Consider the following 22,704-nt stretch of genomic DNA (forward strand, 5'->3'; position numbering starts at 1 on the left):
TTTTTATATTGTCTAGCTCATTTCTGAAGGTGATGTTGGTAACAAATTTTTTTCGTATTCATATTTAATTTAGAATAACGTATGCTTTGGAAAAAGTTTGTACAGTTTGGGAAGGAGTTTTAATTCATCAGAAAAGAATATACTTCGATTGAGCCGAGGTTTTTGAAGAAGATTGTATTTTTATTTTACTTTGTTTTGATTTTATCCTCAGACGAGGTTTATCATAAATTGTCATTTTATTTTTGAGGTAGAGGTTAATTAGGTCTGCCTACATTAACTCTCCTTTAATTTTATTTTATCAAATTATATTGAATATGTCATTGTTGTTATTTTTCTATACAAGGTTAGTGAAACATTGGGTGTTGCGACTATTTTGGAGTGTTGTTATATTACTTTCTTTTGTTTGCTTGATGTTTGATATGAGTAATTTGAATTCGCGCATTATTAAACTTATTTCTGGTGGCAATGTTGCCAACATAAAAGAATTTGAATTCAATTTTAGTTGAGAAAATATATGATTTCGGAAAAGCTTGTATTGATGGGAAAGGGGTTTTGATTTATCAAAAGACGAATTCACTTCAATTTATAAGCTTTTGGGCACAACCGCACATAACATAGAAAGTGCTTTGAAAGAGTGAATAATTTAAGCTAGAACAGTGGGGTTGTAGCGAAACTTTAGAAGAGGAGGAATTGATCATGTTAAAATTACTTTCTTGAAAAAAATGTTTGATATTTCAAAGTTGTTAACCAATTTTGTTTGACTATACCGGCAACTAAAACGAATTCCTAATCCAACGACCTTAGAAGAGGGTCATTAGCGGGAATAGTTAATTCACACAAGAGCTTATCCTAAATAACTTGATTGTCAAAATGAAAGAATCTTCTTCAACCGATAAAGACACGCGACCATACATAACATAAAATTACACTTTGAAAGGGTAGACAAATAAATGAGAAACGGATGCTATAGCAAAACGGATTGTAGAAAAGGAAAAATCAATCATATTAGAATTGTCTCCTTAGGAGGTCTGCTTGATATCGAATAACTGCTAAGCAATTGTCGGACAAGTGGACAATGTTAGGGGTGACCAATATAGGAAAAATTACATAAATTAATACATTTTAAAAAAATAATTATTGATTTTAGCGATACTTTTTGTTTATTACTATTTATAGGAATGCTTTGTTAAATCTGTAATATGTATTAAAAGTGAATTATGTATGCAATATATATGAATTGTAATTGCTTTTTGAAATATATCATGTTTGTTTGGTAAAAAATTGTCACTTTGTATTATAAGTATATTAAAATGTGTGATAAATGTATTATTCATCATTAAAATTTGTATTATATATGAATAATAAATTGTTCTTTGTAATATGTATTAAACTTGTATTATAAATGAATTAGAAGTGATCAAGTGAAAAAAATATTATTGCTATAAATGGTAAATACTTTTTTATTATAGTATATTTATGTAAGTTTCCCTAAATATTATATTTGATATCAAAGGTTATAAAAAAAACTAAATGATTTATTGTTGAAGTAAGGTAATCTAGTAATTAGTATATGTATTATCAAGAGATACTAACTTATATTATAGTAAAATGATTGATATTCCATGCTTTCTTGGAATTTGTCAGAATTGTTACCAGTCATGATTGATTAAGAAAAAGAAAACTGTAAATAAGAGACCTGATTTTATTTTTTTTGGTTTCTGATTTCAGAATGTTTACAGTTGTTATAGATGAATGTTTATAGATGAACTACACCTCCTAAATTACATCCCTCCTTGCATGATTTGTTGATTCACTTCTTCCAATAACTAGAAGTTTCAATATTTTTTTAGTCAATGTATAATTTTGTCTGTTAAAATAAATGGATAAATCACATAAATATGCTATATTATAAAAATAAATAAAATAATTGAAAATAATTGAATTGTGATAAGTTTGAATAGGTAGTTCCTACAAATAATTAAAAATGTCGTTTGGAGTTTATATATCAATTTTAAGAGAGTTTGGTTAAGTTAAAAATTGATTTTAGGTGAAATATTAGATTGAAATAAATTAAATATAGTATTAAAATTGTACTAAAGTTGAATTAGATAATACAATATTAATGCAAATTTAATTCATTTTGAAGTTTTTAATTTATTTGTTACTATTGGATACTTAGCTTGTTTAATTCATCATTGATATAACTTATCATTTTATAGATCATTGTCATGTCTTTCGTTAGTTACGTTTTTCATTCATTATTAATTCTTTCTTCTAATTCAACTTTAATACTGTGTAATACAATTTTAATGCAAATTTAATTCATTTCATAGTTTTTTGATTTATTTGTTACTACTGGATACTTGTTTAATTTATTATTAATACAAGTTTAATTCATTTTAAAGATCATTGTCTTGTCAGTCTTTAGTTACGTTTTCCGTTCATTCTTAATTCTCTCTTCTTATTCAAATTTAATACAATGTAATACAATTTTAATGCAAATTTAATTCATTTTGCTGTTTTTATTTATTTATTATTATTATTATTGGATATTTGCTTAATTCATCATTGATACAAGTTTAATTCACATAAATCATTGTCTAATATTTCATTTGTTACATTTTTTTTTATTTATGTTTAATTTTCTCTTTTGTTTCAACTTTAATATTTGTGTAATACACTTTAAATACAAATTTAATTCATTTTGCAACTAAGTCATTGATTTGTTACAATTGGATTACTTGTTTAATTCATTATTGATACAAGTTTTATTCAGTTTACATGCAGATCAAAGAATGCTCTTTTGTTTTCTACATTCTACATTCATATTTAATTATCTTTAAATAATTCAACTTTAATATGTTTGTAATACATTTATAATTCAAGTTTATTTCATGTCTCTTCATTTGTTACGACTATATTACTTCTCTTCTAATAATTCAACTTTAATATATTTGTAATACATTTTTAATTAAAATTTAATTTATTTTGTAATTTTTATGCCTCTTCATTTGTTACGATTATATTACTTATCTAATTAACTATTGATATAAGTTTTATACAGTGTAAAATCGTTGACTATACTACGAAACAAGAGCAATAGAAAAAGAGAGAGAAAGAGCAACAATAAAAAAAAAATAAAAAAAATAGGACAACAGAAAGAAAGGAAAAAAGATTAAAAAAAAAAGGAAAAATTACATGAATTAATACATTTCAAAAAATAATTACTGATTTTAGCGATACTTTTTGTTTATCACAATTTATAGCAATACTGTGATAAATTTGTAATATGTATTAAAAGTGAATTATTTATGCAATATATTTGAATTATAATTGTTTTTGAAATATATCGTGTTTGTTTGGTAAAAAATGGTCACATTGTATTATAAGTGTATTAAAATGTGTGATAAATGTATTATCCATCATTAAAACTTGTATTATATGTGAATAATAAATTGTTCTTTGTAATATGTATTAAACTTGTATTATAAATGAATTAAAAGTAATCAAGTGAAAACAAAATATTATTGCTATAAATGATAAATATTTTTTTATTACAGCACATTTATGTAAGTTTTCCATTTTTTTATTAGCTCACTTTATTGTCAAATAGATCATATTATTAAGTAACAACTAACATAGTTATCTTTCCTTATTTTTTCAAAATGAAAGCTCACTTGTCCGTGGTCATTTTAGACGTTAACTTCTGATTTATATATGTTTATGTGAAGTAATTTCATTTTTTCAATAAAAATATTTATGCGAACTTGTGTACGTCAATTAATTACATATGTTATATACCTTTCATTAATACAAGTATCAAATAATTCTACTCGGTAAAGATCATTTATAAGAGAAAAAAAATTATTTGTCACAGTTTTTGTCATACTTTTACTCTGTTGAATTTAAATATAAAAATATCATGATTTTTAATTTATTTATTTATTACTAAGTCGCACTCGAAAGTTTTATATAATAATATTATTTTTCTTTATTTTAAGTGCTTTTAAGCCAGTACAAAAATAAATTTAAGTTTTTCTTTTAAAAAAAGTAAACAAAATTTGAGAGACAAAATAAATTACATATTTTATTCCATTCAATCGTCAATATGCAACTTTACATTTGAAACATTGATTCATAATTATAAACCTGCCTTGTAATTATTATTTTTTTAAAAAAATAATTATTTTAATGAGAGAAAACCTTAGGTCTCTTTATAAATATTTTTTATCATTTGTTTGAAGTTTCCTTCAAAAAAAAAAAATGAAAAAAAATATTTAAAATATATCCTTTTTTTACCCTATAATTCAGGACTTCTTAATTATTATATTTTCTGATAATTTTGTCCATATATTCTCCATTTGTCATGTATTTTAGGATTCCTTAATTACTAATTTTCATAATATGTCTATCATATCTTGATTATCAAATTTTCTAATATCTCTTATCATATTTTTTCCTCTTATTATATATTTTATGACTGCATAATATTAATTTTCCTATTATATACACCATGTATTGTAGTGATAATTTTTCCTAATATTCTATCATATATTAATTATTATTATTATTATTATTTTCGACGACAAGAAAAATCGCAGCCGCTATTCTTTGAGTGCGCACAGTGTAAAATCCTCGATTCTATGTAATAGCTCGCAAATCATATAGGAGAGGTAACCCACACTAGGCAAGCCGTATCATATATTTCAGAACTACTTGATTACTAACTTTCTTATTATACCATATATATTAATTACTCCCTCCGTTTAAAAAAGAATGACCTCTTTCCTTTTTTGGCAACACTTTGATTTTAGCTATCCACGTGACATGTTTAAGACCACAAGATTAAAGGGCATTTTGGTACATATTGACGTAACTTTAATTTAGAACCACACGATTAAAAAGTCTTCTTTCTATTCTTAAAATCCGTTCCAAGTCAAACTAAGCCATCCTTTTTGAAACGGAGGGAGCATAACTTTTCTCTAATACTTCTTATCAAATATTTTTTCTCTTTTATCATATATTTTAAAACTCCCTAATTATTAATTTTCCTAATATACCATGTATCTTAGTTATAAGTTTTCCTAATACCTCTTATCATATATTTTAATACTCTATAATTATTAATTTTCACAATATATAAGATTCCCTAATTATCAATTTTCCCAATATATCTACCATATATTCTTGGATTATAATTCTAAATACTATAGATATAATTTATTAATAATTTGAGAAAATTGTAAATAATAATTTCCTCCCTTGTAGATATTTTAACGAAAGACAAAAAGTTAATCAACATTTCTACGAAGCTTCATACATTCGATATAATATCGATATATATAGAACATATAATAGATAAATATAATTTAAAATATTTGTTGATTTTTAAACTAATAATAAAAACAGTCTTACTATTATGAAGGTAGGTTTGTCATTTTAATAGATAAATATAATTTAAAATATTTGTTGATTTTTAAACTAATAACAAAAATATTTTTACTGTTATAAAAGTTTGTTTGTCATTTTAAAATTTCAATTCATATTTTAAGTTCACATTTCATTCAAAAAAAATATCGATTATTTACGAGAAGGGCAAAAAATAATAACCAAATATTATACAACTTAGAGTTGATTTTTATATGGGAAATGAATTTCATCAAACCCAACAAACATATGGTGCGAATCGGTATTGAATTTTGTAGGTATTTATTGAAACTAATTATATCGATTTATTTATGTGTTTGATAAATTCTTAAAGTGCTAATAAATTTAAAAAATCATGCAAAAGTAATAAAATTAAAAAAAAAATCACCCACAACTTATAATTTTTTAGCTTATGGGTACATTTAGATTGAACTTATTTTTTCATTCTTAAAATTTTTTATAATTCTAAAAATAATAATAAATTTTTTGATTCTCCTCTGTTGCATATCTGTAATTCATCCTTTTCCATACATAGATGCTATTAAATTAATTTTTCAAACAATAAGGGTTCGTTCGAGACATAAAATATAATAATTTTAGGATAAGATATATAATTATTTTATCTCACGTTTGGTTGAATGTATTAAGTAGTCATTAAATTAGTTATGTCACCAATTTTGCTATAATGATGAGATAAGTTATCTCATATACATGATGTAATAATTTATCTAGGATTAATTATTCTGAAATAACTTGTTCTCAACTAAACAATCTCTAAGAATATATTAGTCATTTCATTATTTAAAAAAATAACTTATTACCATTTTTATTATCAGATAAATACATCAATTGTTTATTATTTATTTAAACACTTTCATCGTAAATGTTTAATTATAAAATTAATTTCAAACACTTGAACGTGTTTTTATTGGCTAACCCAAACATGGTCATTGGAAATTAATAGTTTTCAATATAGACACCTTCTAATTCATTTAAATGTTTAATATTCTCTCTCTTTTTTTAACCTCTTCCTAGGAATTTTTACCTGTTTACTTTATAGTTGACTCAAATTTATAATTTTATAATTAATATTTAAAAGCGAGAAATATTTATTATTTGTGCAACTTCTTCTCGTCACGTTGGTTAATATTCAAAGTGCTATAAGTTAAAAATATATAAAAATCATAAGTCAATTATCCCAGACTAACTGATTTTCAATTCATGAAACACTTTTAATTTAACCAATTTTTTTTAAAACTATTTTATCCCTAATATTTTTGCTAATTCCCAGAATACATTTTATGAAATAGGATCTCTTTCTTTTCCATTCCACCCTCCATTCATCCCTGTCCTTAAAAAATATACTTCTAGAATTATAATCTTTTTCTTTAAAAACAATATATCAAGAATAATGTTTTTTTTTTTTTAGAAGAGTTTATCAACACTTCTTATCAAACACGTCAAAGCGTTTATTATTAGTTTCAACACTTATTATCGAATATATCAAATATTTATTATCAGTTTCAACACTTTAATTCAAATACGTAATTACAGATATAAAATTAATTTCAGCGCATAAAAGTCTTATAACACGTAGTACTAATCGAATATATAATCTCAGGTAACCCAAACAGAATCTCAACCAGCGTTTTCCCATATTATAATCCTGTGAAATGTTCACATCAGTGAGCATAGCAAACAGCGGGAATTTTGCCACAATTAAAGCTCAAATTACAGCTAAACTCGGATATCTTATCTCACCAGGTATATGGGATAACTTTTTCCACCACTGGGATAAGTTATCCCAAACATAACAACCAAACAAGATACAAAAATTTAATTCCATCACTATTTATTTTTATCTCTCACACCAAACGACCCCTAAAGGTATACTATATACGGAGACTGGAGTATAAAAGAAGTCAAGGTAAGTAAAGAAAATTGTGTATAGTACACCATAAGTGAAGTTAAAACTCACAAGGCGTACAAGATTTTGAGAGAAATAATCAGTTGCTGAGCTAAAATACAACACTTCCCATAGTTGTACAACTTTCAGAACAACCTCTTACAAATCCATTGCTCAAATGTTACTATTTCTAACTGTACGTTTGAACTTCACCCTGCCCTTACCATAGATATACATTTACGTTAGCTTCAAATCTCTGCACCTTCGGTATGTCCTCGAGAACTCTCTGACAAAATTGCTTTTCCCTTACTATCAGAAATTCCTAAATCATCTGCTTTTTTTTGTATGTTTGGATGCTCTAAAAGCTTGAGCTGGGTTTGCAGAACCTGATCACAGATACAGTATATGCCAGCGGCATAATTGAATGAGAATTAAGCTCAAAGTGAGAGATTAAATGAATATGTTACAGAAACTAGAGAGAAAAGGTAAAGAAAAAAGTATCCTAATCAAGTGTAACGCAGCCACGTGCATGATCACATGGTTTATATCACATATCTGATATCTCATCTCACCCACCTATTAGCATTAAAATACCCCCCGCCCCAAAAAAGAAAAAAGAGAATGAAATGGATGATTAGATAACTAAGCAAATAAAGCAAAGCTTGCAATATCTAGATTAGTTGGAAAATGCATAGGTGAGTAGAATTGAACAACAGATCCCTTCGAGTTTCATGCATGTAGAATTGATTTCTTTTACAGAGTAATACCAAATGTATAATAGAGGCATAATAGATAAAGATATCAATCAAGTAGAGAAACTTTAATACCTCAATTTGTTGCTGTAAAAGTATCTTATGGGCCTCAAGTTGAGACGTTGGAATACCAAGGTTGTTAGCACCTGGATATTGAAAAGGGAGAAAACCGGATTGTGGATATTGAGCAAAGGGCATATTTGCTAATTGATTGTGCGATGATTGTTCATTCAATGCCCGTTCCCCATCTGAGAGCACATTGGCAGAACTGCCCACTGTACTATAGGAGGGAGGAACTGGAGCATATCCAGGAGACCTGCAAGCAAGACCCATTGATTCAATTTCCTTCCAACAGTTAAGAAACCTAACAAGAAATCAAGAGTCCCTCTTCTACTGCCAAAAAAAGAAGAAAAAAAAGAACAGGAAGGGGGTGCACAGTCAAAAAGATGAACTTGAAGCAGCCACCTTCCACCATATTCTGCATTGACAGTATATCACAGAAAAAAGAACTACAAGTCAAAGACAACCCCCTTGTCAGTCATGGACAGCTAAATGAGCAGCTGTTAATAGGAGGTCCAATAATTCCTAAGATATTGACCCAAAATGAATGAATAGGAAATGACCCACAATCAGACTAGAGATTACATCACAATGCATAAAGGCATCTAAAAATGAATTGTGAATCTGCAAACAACGTCTCTTGTTAGCATCATACAGTTTCATGCTCACTTTATCTCAAACAGATTGAGATTTGACTTTCCAAACTAATATGATGACACTTGAAATGGGTCTTTTTAAAATGTTCATTGAGGAGTATGCAAGAAGCACAAGTTACTTATTGCAGTTACGTAAAAATTGGAACAGGAAAAAAGAATCCCGGAGGTAAAGATGTAACTTCTGTACCATGTAATATGCTTACACCATTTTCTTTCTAAGAAAGATATTTATTTGGTAAGCACAAGAAATGAAGGTTCAATGTAGCCATCCAATAATAATAGCAACACAGGGACGAAGAGAGAAAACAGGAGTTGACTTGTCCATAGAATTTAAGAACAAAAACCAAAACAGCTCTAAACTGCTTAAAATAGTAGTACAGTAACAGATTGCCTACAGTGTGGACGAAGCATGTATAAAGAAGCTGAAACTCCCTCTTGCTCATTTCCAAAATGAAATCTTATCTAATCTTTACCCTGCCTGTATAAAGTTCCAAAATTACTTGTCACTAACAAGTATGCTGAAAAAGGAATATAGAGAGAGGTATGATTCATCTTTTCATATCTGTAGGATGAGGAAAGGTCTTATAATATGCAAAGCAAATAATCAATAGTGCATGTACATAAAAGATAAAAAAATCCATACCACGCTAGTGTTGGTACAGAAGGATAAACATAAGACTTCTGATAAACTGCTGCTGCTGCTGCAGCAGCTTGGATTCTAGCTTGGTGCTGGCTAACATTATTACTTGGCGTGGTGTTTGCTTGCGAACCCTGAGATGCACTTGCCGCACTTGATCCAGGGCCTGAGAGAGAATTAACAAAGGGTTTAATAAATATTTAACTGCCACACTCCTCCATTACAAAAAACATAAAAACATAAAAGTGTCCCTTCTCGGTTAGCTCTTCCAATGTGAATTTCAGCATTTAGGGCAAAAAGCTAGACATACAATCACCTTTTGGAAAAGGGAAAAAACTAGAAATACACTCCACAATCAGTGACAACTACCAAATATAAATCTCGAAATTAGGAAAAATTATAAAATAAAAACTATCCCCAAATGTCCAAGAAAATCCACCTTTGATTTTGAAATGACCTGTTATCAACTTGATTCACACGTTAGCTTTTAAGCTACAATTTGATGCTTGACACAGAATATTAGCAGCGGCGGATCTAGTAAGGCCCAAGGGGTGTCACATGACACGACTTCGTTGAAATTGTTTGCTAAATATACATATATAATTAAAAGAAAACAAAAGTGATATATATTTTACAGTGATAAATTTACACACCATAGGGCACGCAGCCCAGTTGGTTAAAGTCTTTCAGCTGTCCACGTGAGGGATGCAAATTCGAGTCTAGAAAGATTTTTTCTTTTTGTACATTTTAGGAGCTTTTATGTTGATTAGTGATATTTTTCTTTCTTTCTACCTTTGTTTTTTCTTTTCTTCTTTTGCCTTCTATTTTTCTTCTTTTGGTACTTCAAATAAAAAGAAAATATTTAGCACTATTGTTTCTAGTGAGATTATTTATAAAAGGAAAATTCGTCCAAAAAAAGTTTAAATATAAGTATTTATTTTACTTCATGGGAAAAATATAATAGTATATGTGAATTGCGTTATATATATATATATATATTGCGTTATATATATACATATATATATATATATATTAAAAGGTGACGCTACTTGCAAAAATTTCTGCGTACACCACTGATTGTTAGCAATGAATGGATGACTTAGCCTCCAAGTCCTAGTGCTAAATATAGTTGACAAAGTCATGTAGATTAAGACTATTGAAGATAAAAGTCCATTACCTCTCACTCAAAGGAATTGACTTATTCAAGTATATACAAACAGGGGCATAATTTTCATGAAGGGGGTTGAATTTAAACCTCTTAACCAGGAGACTACACTATGCAAAAGGGTAAAAATAATTTATTGCATGTATACAAACTGTTGAATCCCCTCCGCACAGGTTCATATTTTAGGTGCGACATATTTTTTTTTCTTTTCTGAATCCACTTACCCAAATCCATATGGCTATGCCACTGGACACTAAAGTATGATTAGCGGAACATGATCAAGCTATAGATTATACCTTGTTGCACATCTGGTCGTGATCCTGCCACATTTGTCCCATTTTCAGTTGGCACAACAAGGGCTCTGCAGGTAGGACAGGTGTGTTGACGCTCTAGCCATGAGCGGAGGCAATGCACATGAAACAGATGACCGCAAATGAGTTTCTTAGCAGTGGTCATCTCCTCACGACAAATGATACAGGTAGCATCACTTCTGCATAAACATAGGAGTAACAGATTAAGAAAATTCTCAAGGAACAAAAAGTATACAAACAATAGAAGTGAGCAACTTACGCATTGAGCTCCTCTGGTGTAGCATCTGGAAAACGGTCATTCATATTTGAAGTGATCTTCCGATAGCGTACATAATCGGCAACTCGACTCCTGAAGTTGCGGAATGTCTCATAAAGCTCCCGAATCAAATGTAGGGGCACACCATAGTTCCTAGAAAGTACAATTAAACAAATAATGTGAGGCGTCTCAATGTAATGATAACAAGAGCAAAAGAAAAAGAACAGGCCTAATAGACAAGCCTGGGTCAACAAATACATTGTAATATCAAGTCATCAACAAGGACAAACAAGAAGAGCTCCTCTATCAAAAGCCAAATACCGATCTGCAGAACACTCAACAAATGTCGCACACCAACTTGACTACAACTATGTATACTTCAAGGAACCTTAGTAAGGCTTCAGGACATTGTGCTCCCCTATTTCTAAATGCCCCTCAAAAGGAGAAAGGATTAAAAAAAGGTGAATTCTTTACACCCCCCGCCCCCCACCCAAATAAAAAGAAGATGATAAATTGCCGGCTGCTGCAGGGGTGGTTTCTTTACCAAAAAGTCAGGTCTCCAACTATACATGAAGCAAAATATGTTCCAAAACCTCATCATAAGATGTAAAGACCTCCAAGGGGAAAAAGAGAAATGATGTACTCAATCAGGTTCATTTTATAATCGGTTTACTAACAGAAAAGTACTAAACACATACAATACAAGAAATGAGCATGCTTCACCATCAGATATTTCATAATCACAAATGATAACTTCCATTAGGGTAGCTAAATAACTGGGTATCCTCTGCCCATTCCAAAACATAAGCAACACCACAACTAGTGGCCACATAATGTGCAGACAGAGATCTAGCAGGGTCTATATGCCCAGCTACTTGACAGAGATCTAACAGGGACTATATACCTATATATGTAGCACATTTGGTTTCTTTATTGTGAAATGTGGCACATGTGTTTATTGTTAAATGTGGCACATTTGAGTCAGAGCAAAGACAGCCCATTATATGACAACTCTCAGTTCATCGATACAATAATCTCAGATTCCGTATGTTCTGAATTCTATTCAAAATCTTGTGCTTGTCATGCTAAGTATAATAAGGTCGAAGACAGTTTTTTTTTTGCAACAAAGTTCGCTGCTACATATCAACAATTAATCACGAGAAGGAATTTTTCCTGATATAGTTACGTAAGGAATTTATCATCAAATAAGTGGATGGATGGATGGAAATCTCTACAAGTATGGCAGCTATTGATCACATCAGCAACTTTATGTTAGGAAAGAATGAAAGCTTAGATATCCAGAAGAGAGACACTTCTATACACTCTTTTTCCCAATCTGCAGAAACACCTTTATACACTTATAAGTAGAGAAAAATAAAGAGCAAAACTTAAAGTCGACTTACATGAAAATCACCATGAAGAAGCACAAGTAAAGAGACAAGTGGAGCAAGTCTCGGATAAGTTCTAAGTAGAAGGTATAGACAGGCTTATTCTCCCATTGTCCTTCCATAAGCATGTCACTTATGTAGAAGACATATTTTACAAACGTTGAGACAGTTGTTGTTGCAAGTATCATGTACCTGAATCATTACCAAAAAGAAGTTGCTCTTCATTAGGGAGAAGGATATAGGATACTGTTAACGTAATCATACTGCAGTTAGGGAAAACACAATACGAGAAGTAATCAAGTTCAAGAATATATTTCCCAGCAATTACAGATATGATACATGAATCAGGTAAGTGTTAATAAATTCATTGATATAACAATGTAAATATGTGCGTGAAAAAAGATTTCAAACTAATGAGTCATTTATTATATTATACATTATAAGATATCAAATCTAACTAAGAGAATCGAAAATTGGGTGTACTAAAATTTTTACCTTATTAAGATTTATAAGGTAGTTTTACATGAGAAATGAGATGAGACTGCAATTCCAAGAGACTTGACATCAATCCAGCCTAATGATAGACAAAACAGGTTTCTAAACCCATATGAGCTATAACATTGCAGTACTAACAAAGTATACATAAACTACAGCAGTTTGCATCAGCTTTGAAGATAAGCAGAGTAGGAACTGCATAAAGAAAATAGCACACGGAGATCAAAAACCTAATTTCATCTTTGCCAACGTGTCAGCAAACGTAAACATGATACATCCCCATGCCCCAACCAAGTGATTTTTGTAAGGCATAAAACATAAAATATGGAGGCCCTTGATCTAATAAATCACTAACAGCTCTAGTTTCCCTTGGAATATCACAGATAATCACGAATCTAGTTTATAAAAGTAAAGGACTAAACAAAAAGTAAATCGGTGTGATTTTTTATTCTCTCTCTTTTGGTTTCACAGCGGCAGCGAAAACACCACTAACTAGCAGTGGAGCTCAAGGAGCACATATTAACCAAAAAGAGAGCAACAACAGTGAGTAGGAAGAGTTTGACTTACTCAAAGGCAAAGAAGAGAGAAACAGATGCCTGTCTTGTCTGTATCAAATAGTTCATCGAGTCGTACAAAAAGAGACTGTCTATGAAGAGGAGAAAGCCCAGGAAGGATACTATGCGAATGTGGGACAATCTAGTAACAGTAGGAGTTGTTTCAATGTACTCAACTCTCTTTTGAGCCAACCAGTGCAAACCCTTGATAAGCAAGAGTGCAGTTACCATTGCAAGAAAGGTAACAGAGAAATCCTGCCGAAAAATTGTGATGGCAAAAAGTATTTCCATGAGTTCCCGCCAAGACTGTTCATTCAGCCTCTCCACCTCAGCCTCGCGAAGTGGACCAAGGAAAATTTTCTTTGTCATCTGCCACAAAATGCACATGACAACAAGACCCATATTGAGAAGAAGCACAAGACTGATCTTGGACGTCGACAGATAAACCATTGCTGGGTAAAATTGTCCTCTGCTATTAAAAGCATGATAAATAACAGCCAGTGTAGCTATTAAGCTAAGCCCCGCATACGTTTGTAACCTCATCATCTCCTCTAATTCCTGTCAATAACAAAAGTTCCAAAACAGATCAACAAAAGGAATATATGTCTATCCATACATTACAAGTGTTAAAGGTTCCACTTTTAGGGCATTCCAACAAGACAAAATATCAAACCTATGCGTCTTTTTAGATCGATTCCACCAACTATTAGGGTACAAACCTAATCACAAAAATTAGGAAACAGAGATAATAAGTTTAAGGATAATTGTGAGATTAGTAGACCCTCTATGACCCAAATACACATCTTCAGTAACGTTTTGAATGAATTCGACACGAATAAAGCAAAATTAATGGATATATAGGATTTATATAGCTAACTCAACTAATTAGGGATATGACTGATTGATTGATTGATTGAAGATGCAAAACAACAAACAATGTGTAACGAAACACTACATAGATCAATTTACCTGTGAAGTCTCTGTATCGTTGCGAAGATCCTGAATCCTTAGCTATTCACGATTTCATACATGAGTACCTGAAGAAAATAAATTTGGTAGCCATGGGAGAAGGTGAATAAGGAGGAAGAATCGTCATCAAGGGAGAATTAGCCAATTGGTATTCGCCACGTAGGTATTTAAAACGCACAATTTGACCCGACCCGGTAAATAAATCGGGTAGAAAAAAGAGAAAAGGTTCTCGACATTTATTTAGTTGTTCAAACTCTAGGAGGCTAATTTTGGGAAAAAGTTAATTGTCAACCAAAATATATTTTTGTATGCTATTATTTTATGAATATTTTTTTAAATATGAAAAAACAATATATACTATATATATTTGAATAGCAGATATAATTTGACTGAACGGTCAAATATGTTACTTGATCATTTTTTTATTCTTTTAATATTTGTCTAATTATTGTCGAGACTCTCTCATTTTTTTTATTATCTTGAAATTTCGTTCTGAACTCGTATCATAAAACTCGAACATGATAAATTTCTCATCTCTGGTTAATCAATTCAATAATCAAATGAAGCTTTCACTTAAATTTTCTACTATTAATTCAGCGATCTGACATTATATTAATAATTAATCCAAAATAGGATTAAGGTCATCTCTTCCAACATCTTCTTACTTCTATCTATTTAAATAGCAAAGTTATTCGTGTTTAGTAAGGCTAAGAACTTCACAATATTGTTATATTACCATGAATATTTTTCTTTTCAAATACTGAAGCATGTTCCTCGTTTTATGTAAGCACAAATGAATTAAATGTATATATCATTTGTAAAGCTTTGACCTGTTGAGTTTCCTATTTGATTTGCAATATAATTTAATGGTGCATTTTATCTTAAGATTGGATCAAATAACTGTGATTTGTAGATACCTAATAGTCGAGTCTAATCAATTCTCAAGCAAAACAAATTTATGTTATTTGGCTTTTTATTTCTAAATTCTTTTTGCACAAAAAATATATTTCGTCTTTCATCAATCCACATTTGATTAATCATCTAAAGTAGTCATTTTTGTACTTGTAATCATAAAGTAAAAGTAGCCTCGACTGTTGTTAAATTGTGGAACATTAGTCCCTTTAAGACATTTTGCAGTGAACATCTGACAACTTGAGATAAAATTACTTAATAATATCTTCTTTATCTTCAATTTCGATTGAGTTTTTGTCCTACTTAATTTAATTCAAAGTTATAGATATATTGTATCAACATTGTATTAATTTTGTACAATAATTGTTTGAAGAAATATATGATATATAAAGACGTTTTTATAATTGTATTGTTTTTTTCTTATGAACATTGTATAAAAATTCCATATAATGGTTTTCTAGTTATACTAAATTTTCAGAAACCAACACGAGTTCTATACAAAATCATACAATTGTATAATATTTCATATAGATTTTACGCACGATTTTTTCCACAAAAATTAATTATAAATTTTATATAATTATATACACATTTCATATCCATTTTATATCCATACACGAAATAAGCGAAATTTTTTATATAATTTTTTAAAAAAAACTCCTATTATATTTGGTAAACGTGATACGTATCATAAAGAAAAAATTACCTGAATTAATACATTTTAAAAAATAATTACTAATTTTAGCAATACTTTTTGTTTATTATCATTTATGACAATATTGTAATAAATCTGTAATATGTATTAAAAGTGAATTATTCATGCAATATATTTGAATTATAATTGTTTTTGAAATATATTGTGTTTGTTTGGTAAAAGATAATCACATTGTATTATAAGTGTATTAAAATGTGTGATAAATGTATTATCCATCATTAAAACTTGTATTATATGTGAATAATAAATTGTTCTTTGTAATACGTAAACTTGTATTATAAATGAATTAAAAGCGACCAAGTGAATTTTTTTTTTTTATTACTATAAGTGATAAATATTTTTTTATTATAGCACATTTATGTAAGTTTCCTTATTATAAATTCGAATCTAATTTCGTGAAATTCTCCCATCTACAAAATTACCGGCCCAATTTTTTCTCAGCCCAATTGTCTCCAAACGGGTTCGAAGCGAGTCAGTATCTCGGATCCAACTCACTCGGGCCCATACTGTTTTCATAGGAGCAAGCGAATCTCGGCGTCTGTTTACAGAATTCAGAGAAGGAAGCTGAAGAGAAGAGAATGGCGTCTGTGGTGAGAAGCATTTTCCAGTCGATTAAGGAAAAAGGGATCGGAAACTTCCTCAAGGAGCTTAAACAAGAAGGATACGTGTTGGTTCTCTTACCTTTTATTCATCGGTGTTTGCAAATTGCACTCCGTAAATTTTGAAAATCTGATATGCATCTTTTTTTTCTTTCAATTTGATTCCGCTATCTTAATCTGAAATTGATCTTTCGTGGCGATTATTCCCATTTAGTCTCTTGTTGCTAGCTCAAATTTGAGAATGAAAGGGTTTGAAATCTCTGTTGTTTGGTTTATCGTCAGTAATTTGTTGAAAATGATTTCGTTTGGATTTGTTATAACAAGAACAATGAGATATACATTGAAATGAAACCTATTTTTTTATTAGATGGTCTTATGTATGAACAATTACATAACATTGAAATGTTTCTGGTAAAATGGTTTGGTGTTTTTGTATTCATTATTATTGTGCATAACGACAGTCACATGTGATAAAGTTATTATTCTATGTTTTCAGATTAAGGAGCAATTGTCACTATCACTAGCTTAAACTGACTTAGTTCTGCTCTCAAAGTGACTAAAGTAATTTTGATGTTATGACCTATTCTAGCATTTTGGGGCATTATCTTTTTTGTGATCAAAGTAAACTTGCTTGTTGGCGCTCCATCACTGTTATTATCAGTTGAAAACATTTACACTTCTTGTTTTTATGTTGTTTAATTAATCTGAAACTCTCAGCTGATTACAACTTCCCTCTTGCATTTTACTAGGAGGTGTCTCGCGGATGGAAATCTTCTGTAAGTACCATTAACTTTCTTTCTAATTAATTTCTGTAAAAAGACCCTTGAAATGATAAATGCATAACTGAATGATTTTATTTGTCAATGGGGGTAAATTAGGGAGTTGACTTGTTTGTCTCTATGAACATGTTCAATACATGGAGTTCTGTTATGCACGAGGTCACATAATGAACTTAATTAAAAAAAGGTACCAAAAATATTCAGTGGTCTATGGCGTTGTTAGCTATACGTGTTACCATCTACACTAGTGATTACTGGTTGAACAATTGAAAAGAACTGTTCATTCTGTTTATTTGTTTTTGGTTGCCTGAATTCTGTCTGACTTGAGCTAAGAAGATGACAGTATTAAATATGGGCTGTGGATTTTTTCTCTAAGATTTGTGGTTGTTGAGGAATTGGTCCATCATGACCTCTTTGTTTGTCCTATTTCTATATGCTGTTTTGCAAGGGTGGTTTAGCACTTTTAGATTCTCTCCCTCTATTGTTGCTGAACTTTTCCATTGTACACATTGCCATACAACTAGACTATCTCCTCCTTTGGCTAGGGTGTTACCTTCAATAGGTCCTTCCACGTAAATATTGGTGTGGTTTTATCTAACACTTAAATGTTGTTTGTTGCGTTCCATCTGCTTACATTTTTTGAAAGTGTTTGGGGGGCAGTGAGATGGGCAGTGGTTAGTAAACAGTTTAAAGTTTGATATGTTCAATCTTTTTGTTCATGATTGGCACTCGTATCACGTATGTATGAGCTATAGTTTTTCTTTCATTCTTCCTTGCAATGTGGTATATTGAGGAGAATAGGAGCACAGTGGCTAGAGTTGGATCCCGGGTTTGAAGTTTACGGGGTCCTAAAACAACTTCTAGTTAATACTAATAATATTAATTGGCTTCACTATCAATTATTTATGGAATTGTAGGTTTCTTAATATATATATATATATATATATATATATATGTACAAGATCTGGGCATAAGCTACTAAATTCATGTGAACTTGTAATGACCCTCTAGATTTACCCCTGTCAATGACCAAATACTTTTATATGCACATGACTTTAGACCATGATGGGCAAAGAGCATTACATGCTCTTTTGCGTGTCTAGCCTCTTTCAGTTTTCGTCTATGGCTCTAAATGTCAGTATAGTCTGTGATTGACTGTAGTAGAACTCAGGAAGAAAGTAAAATTAAGAAAAATTGAATGTCTGGTTACTCAAGGTTTTTACTCTCAAACACTCCACGGTCACCGACGAGTCTATCGGTAATGTGCTAAAGAAATCTTGCAATATCAGGAAATCGATTGGAACTAAAACCCCAGTTTCAGAGCATTTATTTCTAACAGAGCCAAATGCATCAGAAAAATCCACACCAGTTAAGAGTTTTGTTCTTTATTATTTGGTGCATTATCTTATAATCCAGGACTGAGGGTTATCTTGGGAGGGATAGACAATACCCTTTTTTAAATTAATTTTAGGATAAACCTTTTAGTAGACCTTTGTTGTGCAGTCTAGTTATCTTTAGACTCCAGTGATACATTCCATTTGTCCGAATACTTGAGTACATTCGTAAACATTTATATCTTCAGAAGAAGATTATTATAAAAAATGTTTATCGTAGGAAATAGGTGAAGCCTTCTTTTTTAGAAAGCTACCCCAGAATGTACATCTTAGGCCTTAGCACATTTCCTCTTTCTTTTGACTAGTCTTCAGCATCATCTCTTGAAACACATCAAAAACAATTGATAGAAGCTATTGAAACTGGACATGGATGTTGAAAGCTAATTGCATCAACAACTTTAGTCTTCACAATGATCACATCTGAAGTTGTTGAAAGCCACGTGATGCTCTTATGTGCTATGTGCGTGAATTTATTGTTTTGTTGGATGGATAAGATAGATGCATATGCATACATTTGTAATTGGGATTGTTTTACTTGTATCCCAGGATCCAAATCTTGACTACATTTTTTTTGTTGTTGGTGGTTGTTTTGTCATTTGATGAGAAAGGAAATAGGAGGGAATCTGGTAAAGGAGGTTGTGGAGACCGATCCATTACAGGCTTCCCAAATGGTTCCTAAATTTTACACTGTAAAATCTCTCTAAATTTGAGACACTAATTTCAACAGTGGCCACCAATGAAATTTTAGTGGGAGATAGGGAGGGGATGAAATCCCATGTATTGTCTGCTTTTCCTGGTTTTGAGTGTCTTGAGTTTTTGTTATTAATAACCAGTTCCTCTCTGAATAATGACCATATTGAGCTAACATTAGTAAGAAAAGGAGTGTGATTCTCCAGTATAATTCTTTTTCTTCTATATATATATTTAACTCATTTTTCACTTTTTTATGTGGTATGAAGATGATATACTGATTTGATCTGAGCTCTCAACTTGTTATTGAAGCATAGTTGTGGTCGTTGCTGTAGCTGAAAATTGCAACTTTCTGACTTCTCCTCACATTAAAAGAAAGATCAAAATTAGGGGGAAAATTATTACGATCTCCTTCTTGTTTCCCCTCTTTCGTGTGAATTTTAAGATTTTTCAACTCATTGCTTTCATGCTGACAGAACTGCTGTATAATACATGCCTGAGTAAGACAATATTTTTCCTTAGCAAGGTATTAGTGAGGCCATCGAAAGACCTTGCCACATCTCTTTCTTGTTAAAGCGATTTCCTGAATTTGTCCATCTAAGATACTATTTGTTTCTTGTTGCTTCAGGCAAACCAAGATCCACAACATTGGTGCAACACTTGTTGGTGTGGATAAATTTGGTAACAAATATTATGAGAAGCTAGGCGATACACAATATGGTTGGTACAGCTGCTTCATGCTTTTGTGTGTCTTAATCAGTTTCCCTTGTACATCTCACTTCTCGTTATCTTGTTTGATACTAGTGTCACAAAATGTATCTTCAAGGCTGTGGGTTCCTTCATGTATCGCCTAAAAGTTGAGGGTTCTATCATTTGGTTGTATTATCTTATGCTCTGATATTTTCCCCTTAAGGTGATCAAAGGAAAGGCTTTATGTGGCCACATATAAGAAAAGGTTATATTTCCCTTGTTCTTGGTAAAAGAGCAAGATTTCTTGCTCTTTATTCACGGAGTAGGTTATATTTTCCTTGTTCTATGTAAAAGAGTAAAGGACTCTTGCTCTTTATTCACAGAGTAGTTGTTGCCATTGCTACTTTGTCAACACTTACATTTTATGGCGACAGAACATAGTGCGGTTCAATTTGATCTGCTTCAGTCTGTGACTCTACTAATCTCTCTTGGTAGAGGATATTAACTTTACTGGTGGCTTATTTGTTTCATTGTGTGAAATAATAGTTTTGGCCTAGTTAAACATGCTTTCTAGGTCGTATTGTGAAGCTTGACTACATTTTCAACTTCTAGAGATATGTTAATATTGTTTAAGACATTAAATGGATAACCTTAAGGTTAATAGTTTGGAGTCTCATCGCCCTTAATCTCCAAGTATAGTGGAATGCAGTGATGACTGTGATTTATTTGCTTAGACCTTAGACCTCAGTGATTTATTTGCTTATTTTGTTTTTATGATTGCTCAAGTAAAAGCCTCTTTTTTTGACATGATTATGTAGGAAGACACCGGTGGGTGGAGTATGCACAGAAGAATCGTTACAATGCTTCACAAGTTCCACCAGAATGGCATGGCTGGCTCCATCACGTCACTGATCACACTGGTGATGAAGTAAGTCTTGACAAGTTCTTTCTGATGCATAACCCTACCATTTCAAAATTCTTATACTACATGCCATGCAGCTGCTACTGCTGAAACCAAAGAGGTACGGGATTGAGCACAAGGAGAACTTTTCTGGTGAAGGTGATGCATACATATATCACTCCAAGGGACACACTTTAAATCCTGGACAGAGAGACTGGACTAGGTACCAAACTTGGCAACCCACCAAGAAGTAATAGGTTTCAATTGCCATAGTGCAGCTGGACAATCATATGCATTTTCTGCCATGCTTCGTTAATAAAAAGTCCTCGTATTGAACCTTTGGTTATAATCTAAGCACATGTGTACTATCAAATATCAGGTCGATACACTTTGCTGTACAATTTCTCATCTTTGATATGGTTCTCAGGTTTTGAATTGGATCCAAAATGTAGTCATGCATACTTTATTCCATCGTCGGTTTGAAGTGTGATTGTTATTTTTTTGAAACTAAAGCTATTCAGTGATATATTATGTTATATCCCATTGGAATTGAAAATGGTGGATCGTTGTGGGGAAGACCAAATGCATTGAATTTAAATCCTTGTACATTTTCCCCCTTCCCTTTCACTAGATGAATATCGTAGAAATATGATGGATTTTCAATGAATCAAGATTCTACAAGTTAGTAAGTGATCATATTATTTAATAGAAGAATAGTATTCTAGATGTCTAGTGGTGTTATATGTGGACCAATGATATCATAATCATCATAATAATAAGTCATAGTACATCTTGTTATTTATACTCTCCAACTAACTTTTCTTTAATATGAACATTCTATGAAATTAATTTTGTTATAACTAACTTCTCTTAAATATGATCATTCCTGCATATACTTAAGATATCATCTTGTCATGCAAAAATCACATTTCTTTAGTTTGGATATTTTGCCAATTTGTTTTCTTTCAAAATTATATTAATTTTATAGATAAAATTGAGAAGAAAATATTAAGATAATTACATAATCATATCAAATCAGTTGTCACGACAAAATTATTTTTTTTACTACTCCTTCTATCTCTAATTACTTGTCGTTTTCTTTTTGAATTAGTACACCTATAGAAAACAACGATTGACCTAGTGCCTTTACCATTTTAGTTCAATTAATTATGAAGTGAATCAATTAAAAACTTTAAAGTTTCAAGAAATTGGGGGTATAATAAGTAATTTTTTTTGTGCTTTCGAGTTGTCAAAATGAACGAGTAGGAACGACTTATAAAAAAAGGTGGACAAATGATTAGGAACTGAGGGAGTATTAACTATAGAATATACTCCCTCCGTCCGGAAATGTTTGTCACGTTGCTCTTGTCGAAAGTCAATTTGACTAGTTTTCAAAGGTAAATTAGATCACATTAATTCGATATTTAAAAAAAATAAATTAGATATCC

The 22,704-nt window shown here is 30.8% G+C and overlaps 2 protein-coding genes across 2 annotated transcripts; one reads left to right on the top strand and one right to left on the bottom strand.

Annotated features, from left to right (window-relative positions):
- Positions 1-7,340: 7,340 nt before the first annotated feature.
- Positions 7,341-14,817, bottom strand: LOC107015413 (ERAD-associated E3 ubiquitin-protein ligase HRD1B-like). The gene is made up of 8 exons (XM_015215675.2): positions 14,577-14,817; positions 13,621-14,165; positions 12,574-12,750; positions 11,174-11,323; positions 10,900-11,093; positions 9,445-9,604; positions 8,161-8,401; positions 7,341-7,719 (listed from the first exon to the last, which is right to left on the bottom strand). The coding sequence occupies exons 2-8, from the start codon at positions 14,151-14,153 to the stop codon at positions 7,582-7,584; spliced, it is 1,593 nt and encodes a 530-aa protein (XP_015071161.1). The 5' UTR covers positions 14,154-14,165; positions 14,577-14,817; the 3' UTR covers positions 7,341-7,581.
- A 1,859-nt stretch (positions 14,818-16,676) lies between these two features.
- Positions 16,677-21,832, top strand: LOC107015309 (probable NADH dehydrogenase [ubiquinone] 1 alpha subcomplex subunit 12). Its single transcript, XM_015215533.1, has 5 exons — positions 16,677-16,870; positions 17,552-17,578; positions 20,294-20,385; positions 21,174-21,283; positions 21,355-21,832. The coding sequence occupies exons 1-5, from the start codon at positions 16,782-16,784 to the stop codon at positions 21,508-21,510; spliced, it is 474 nt and encodes a 157-aa protein (XP_015071019.1). The 5' UTR covers positions 16,677-16,781; the 3' UTR covers positions 21,511-21,832.
- Positions 21,833-22,704: the final 872 nt, after the last annotated feature.

This window comes from Solanum pennellii, chromosome 3 (genome assembly GCF_001406875.1).
Source record: "Solanum pennellii chromosome 3, SPENNV200".
NCBI classification, from domain to species: Eukaryota; Viridiplantae; Streptophyta; class Magnoliopsida; order Solanales; family Solanaceae; genus Solanum; species Solanum pennellii.

Excerpts from the sequence above, each read along its gene's own strand:
- LOC107015309 (XM_015215533.1), top strand. The coding sequence starts at position 16,782 with ATGGCGTCTGTGGTGAGAAGCATTTTCCAGTCGATTAAGGAAAAAGGG. Across the intron at positions 20,386-21,173 it reads GCTAGGCGATACACAATATG|GAAGACACCGGTGGGTGGAG; the intron begins GTTGGTACAGCT and ends ATGATTATGTAG. Across the intron at positions 21,284-21,354 it reads CTGATCACACTGGTGATGAA|CTGCTACTGCTGAAACCAAA; the intron begins GTAAGTCTTGAC and ends CATGCCATGCAG.
- LOC107015413 (XM_015215675.2), bottom strand. The coding sequence starts at position 14,153 with ATGATGAGGTTACAAACGTATGCGGGGCTTAGCTTAATAGCTACACTG. Across the intron at positions 9,605-10,899 it reads ACGACCAGATGTGCAACAAG|GCCCTGGATCAAGTGCGGCA; the intron begins GTATAATCTATA and ends ATTCTCTCTCAG. Across the intron at positions 7,720-8,160 it reads TTTTACAGCAACAAATTGAG|GTTCTGCAAACCCAGCTCAA; the intron begins GTATTAAAGTTT and ends ATCTGTGATCAG.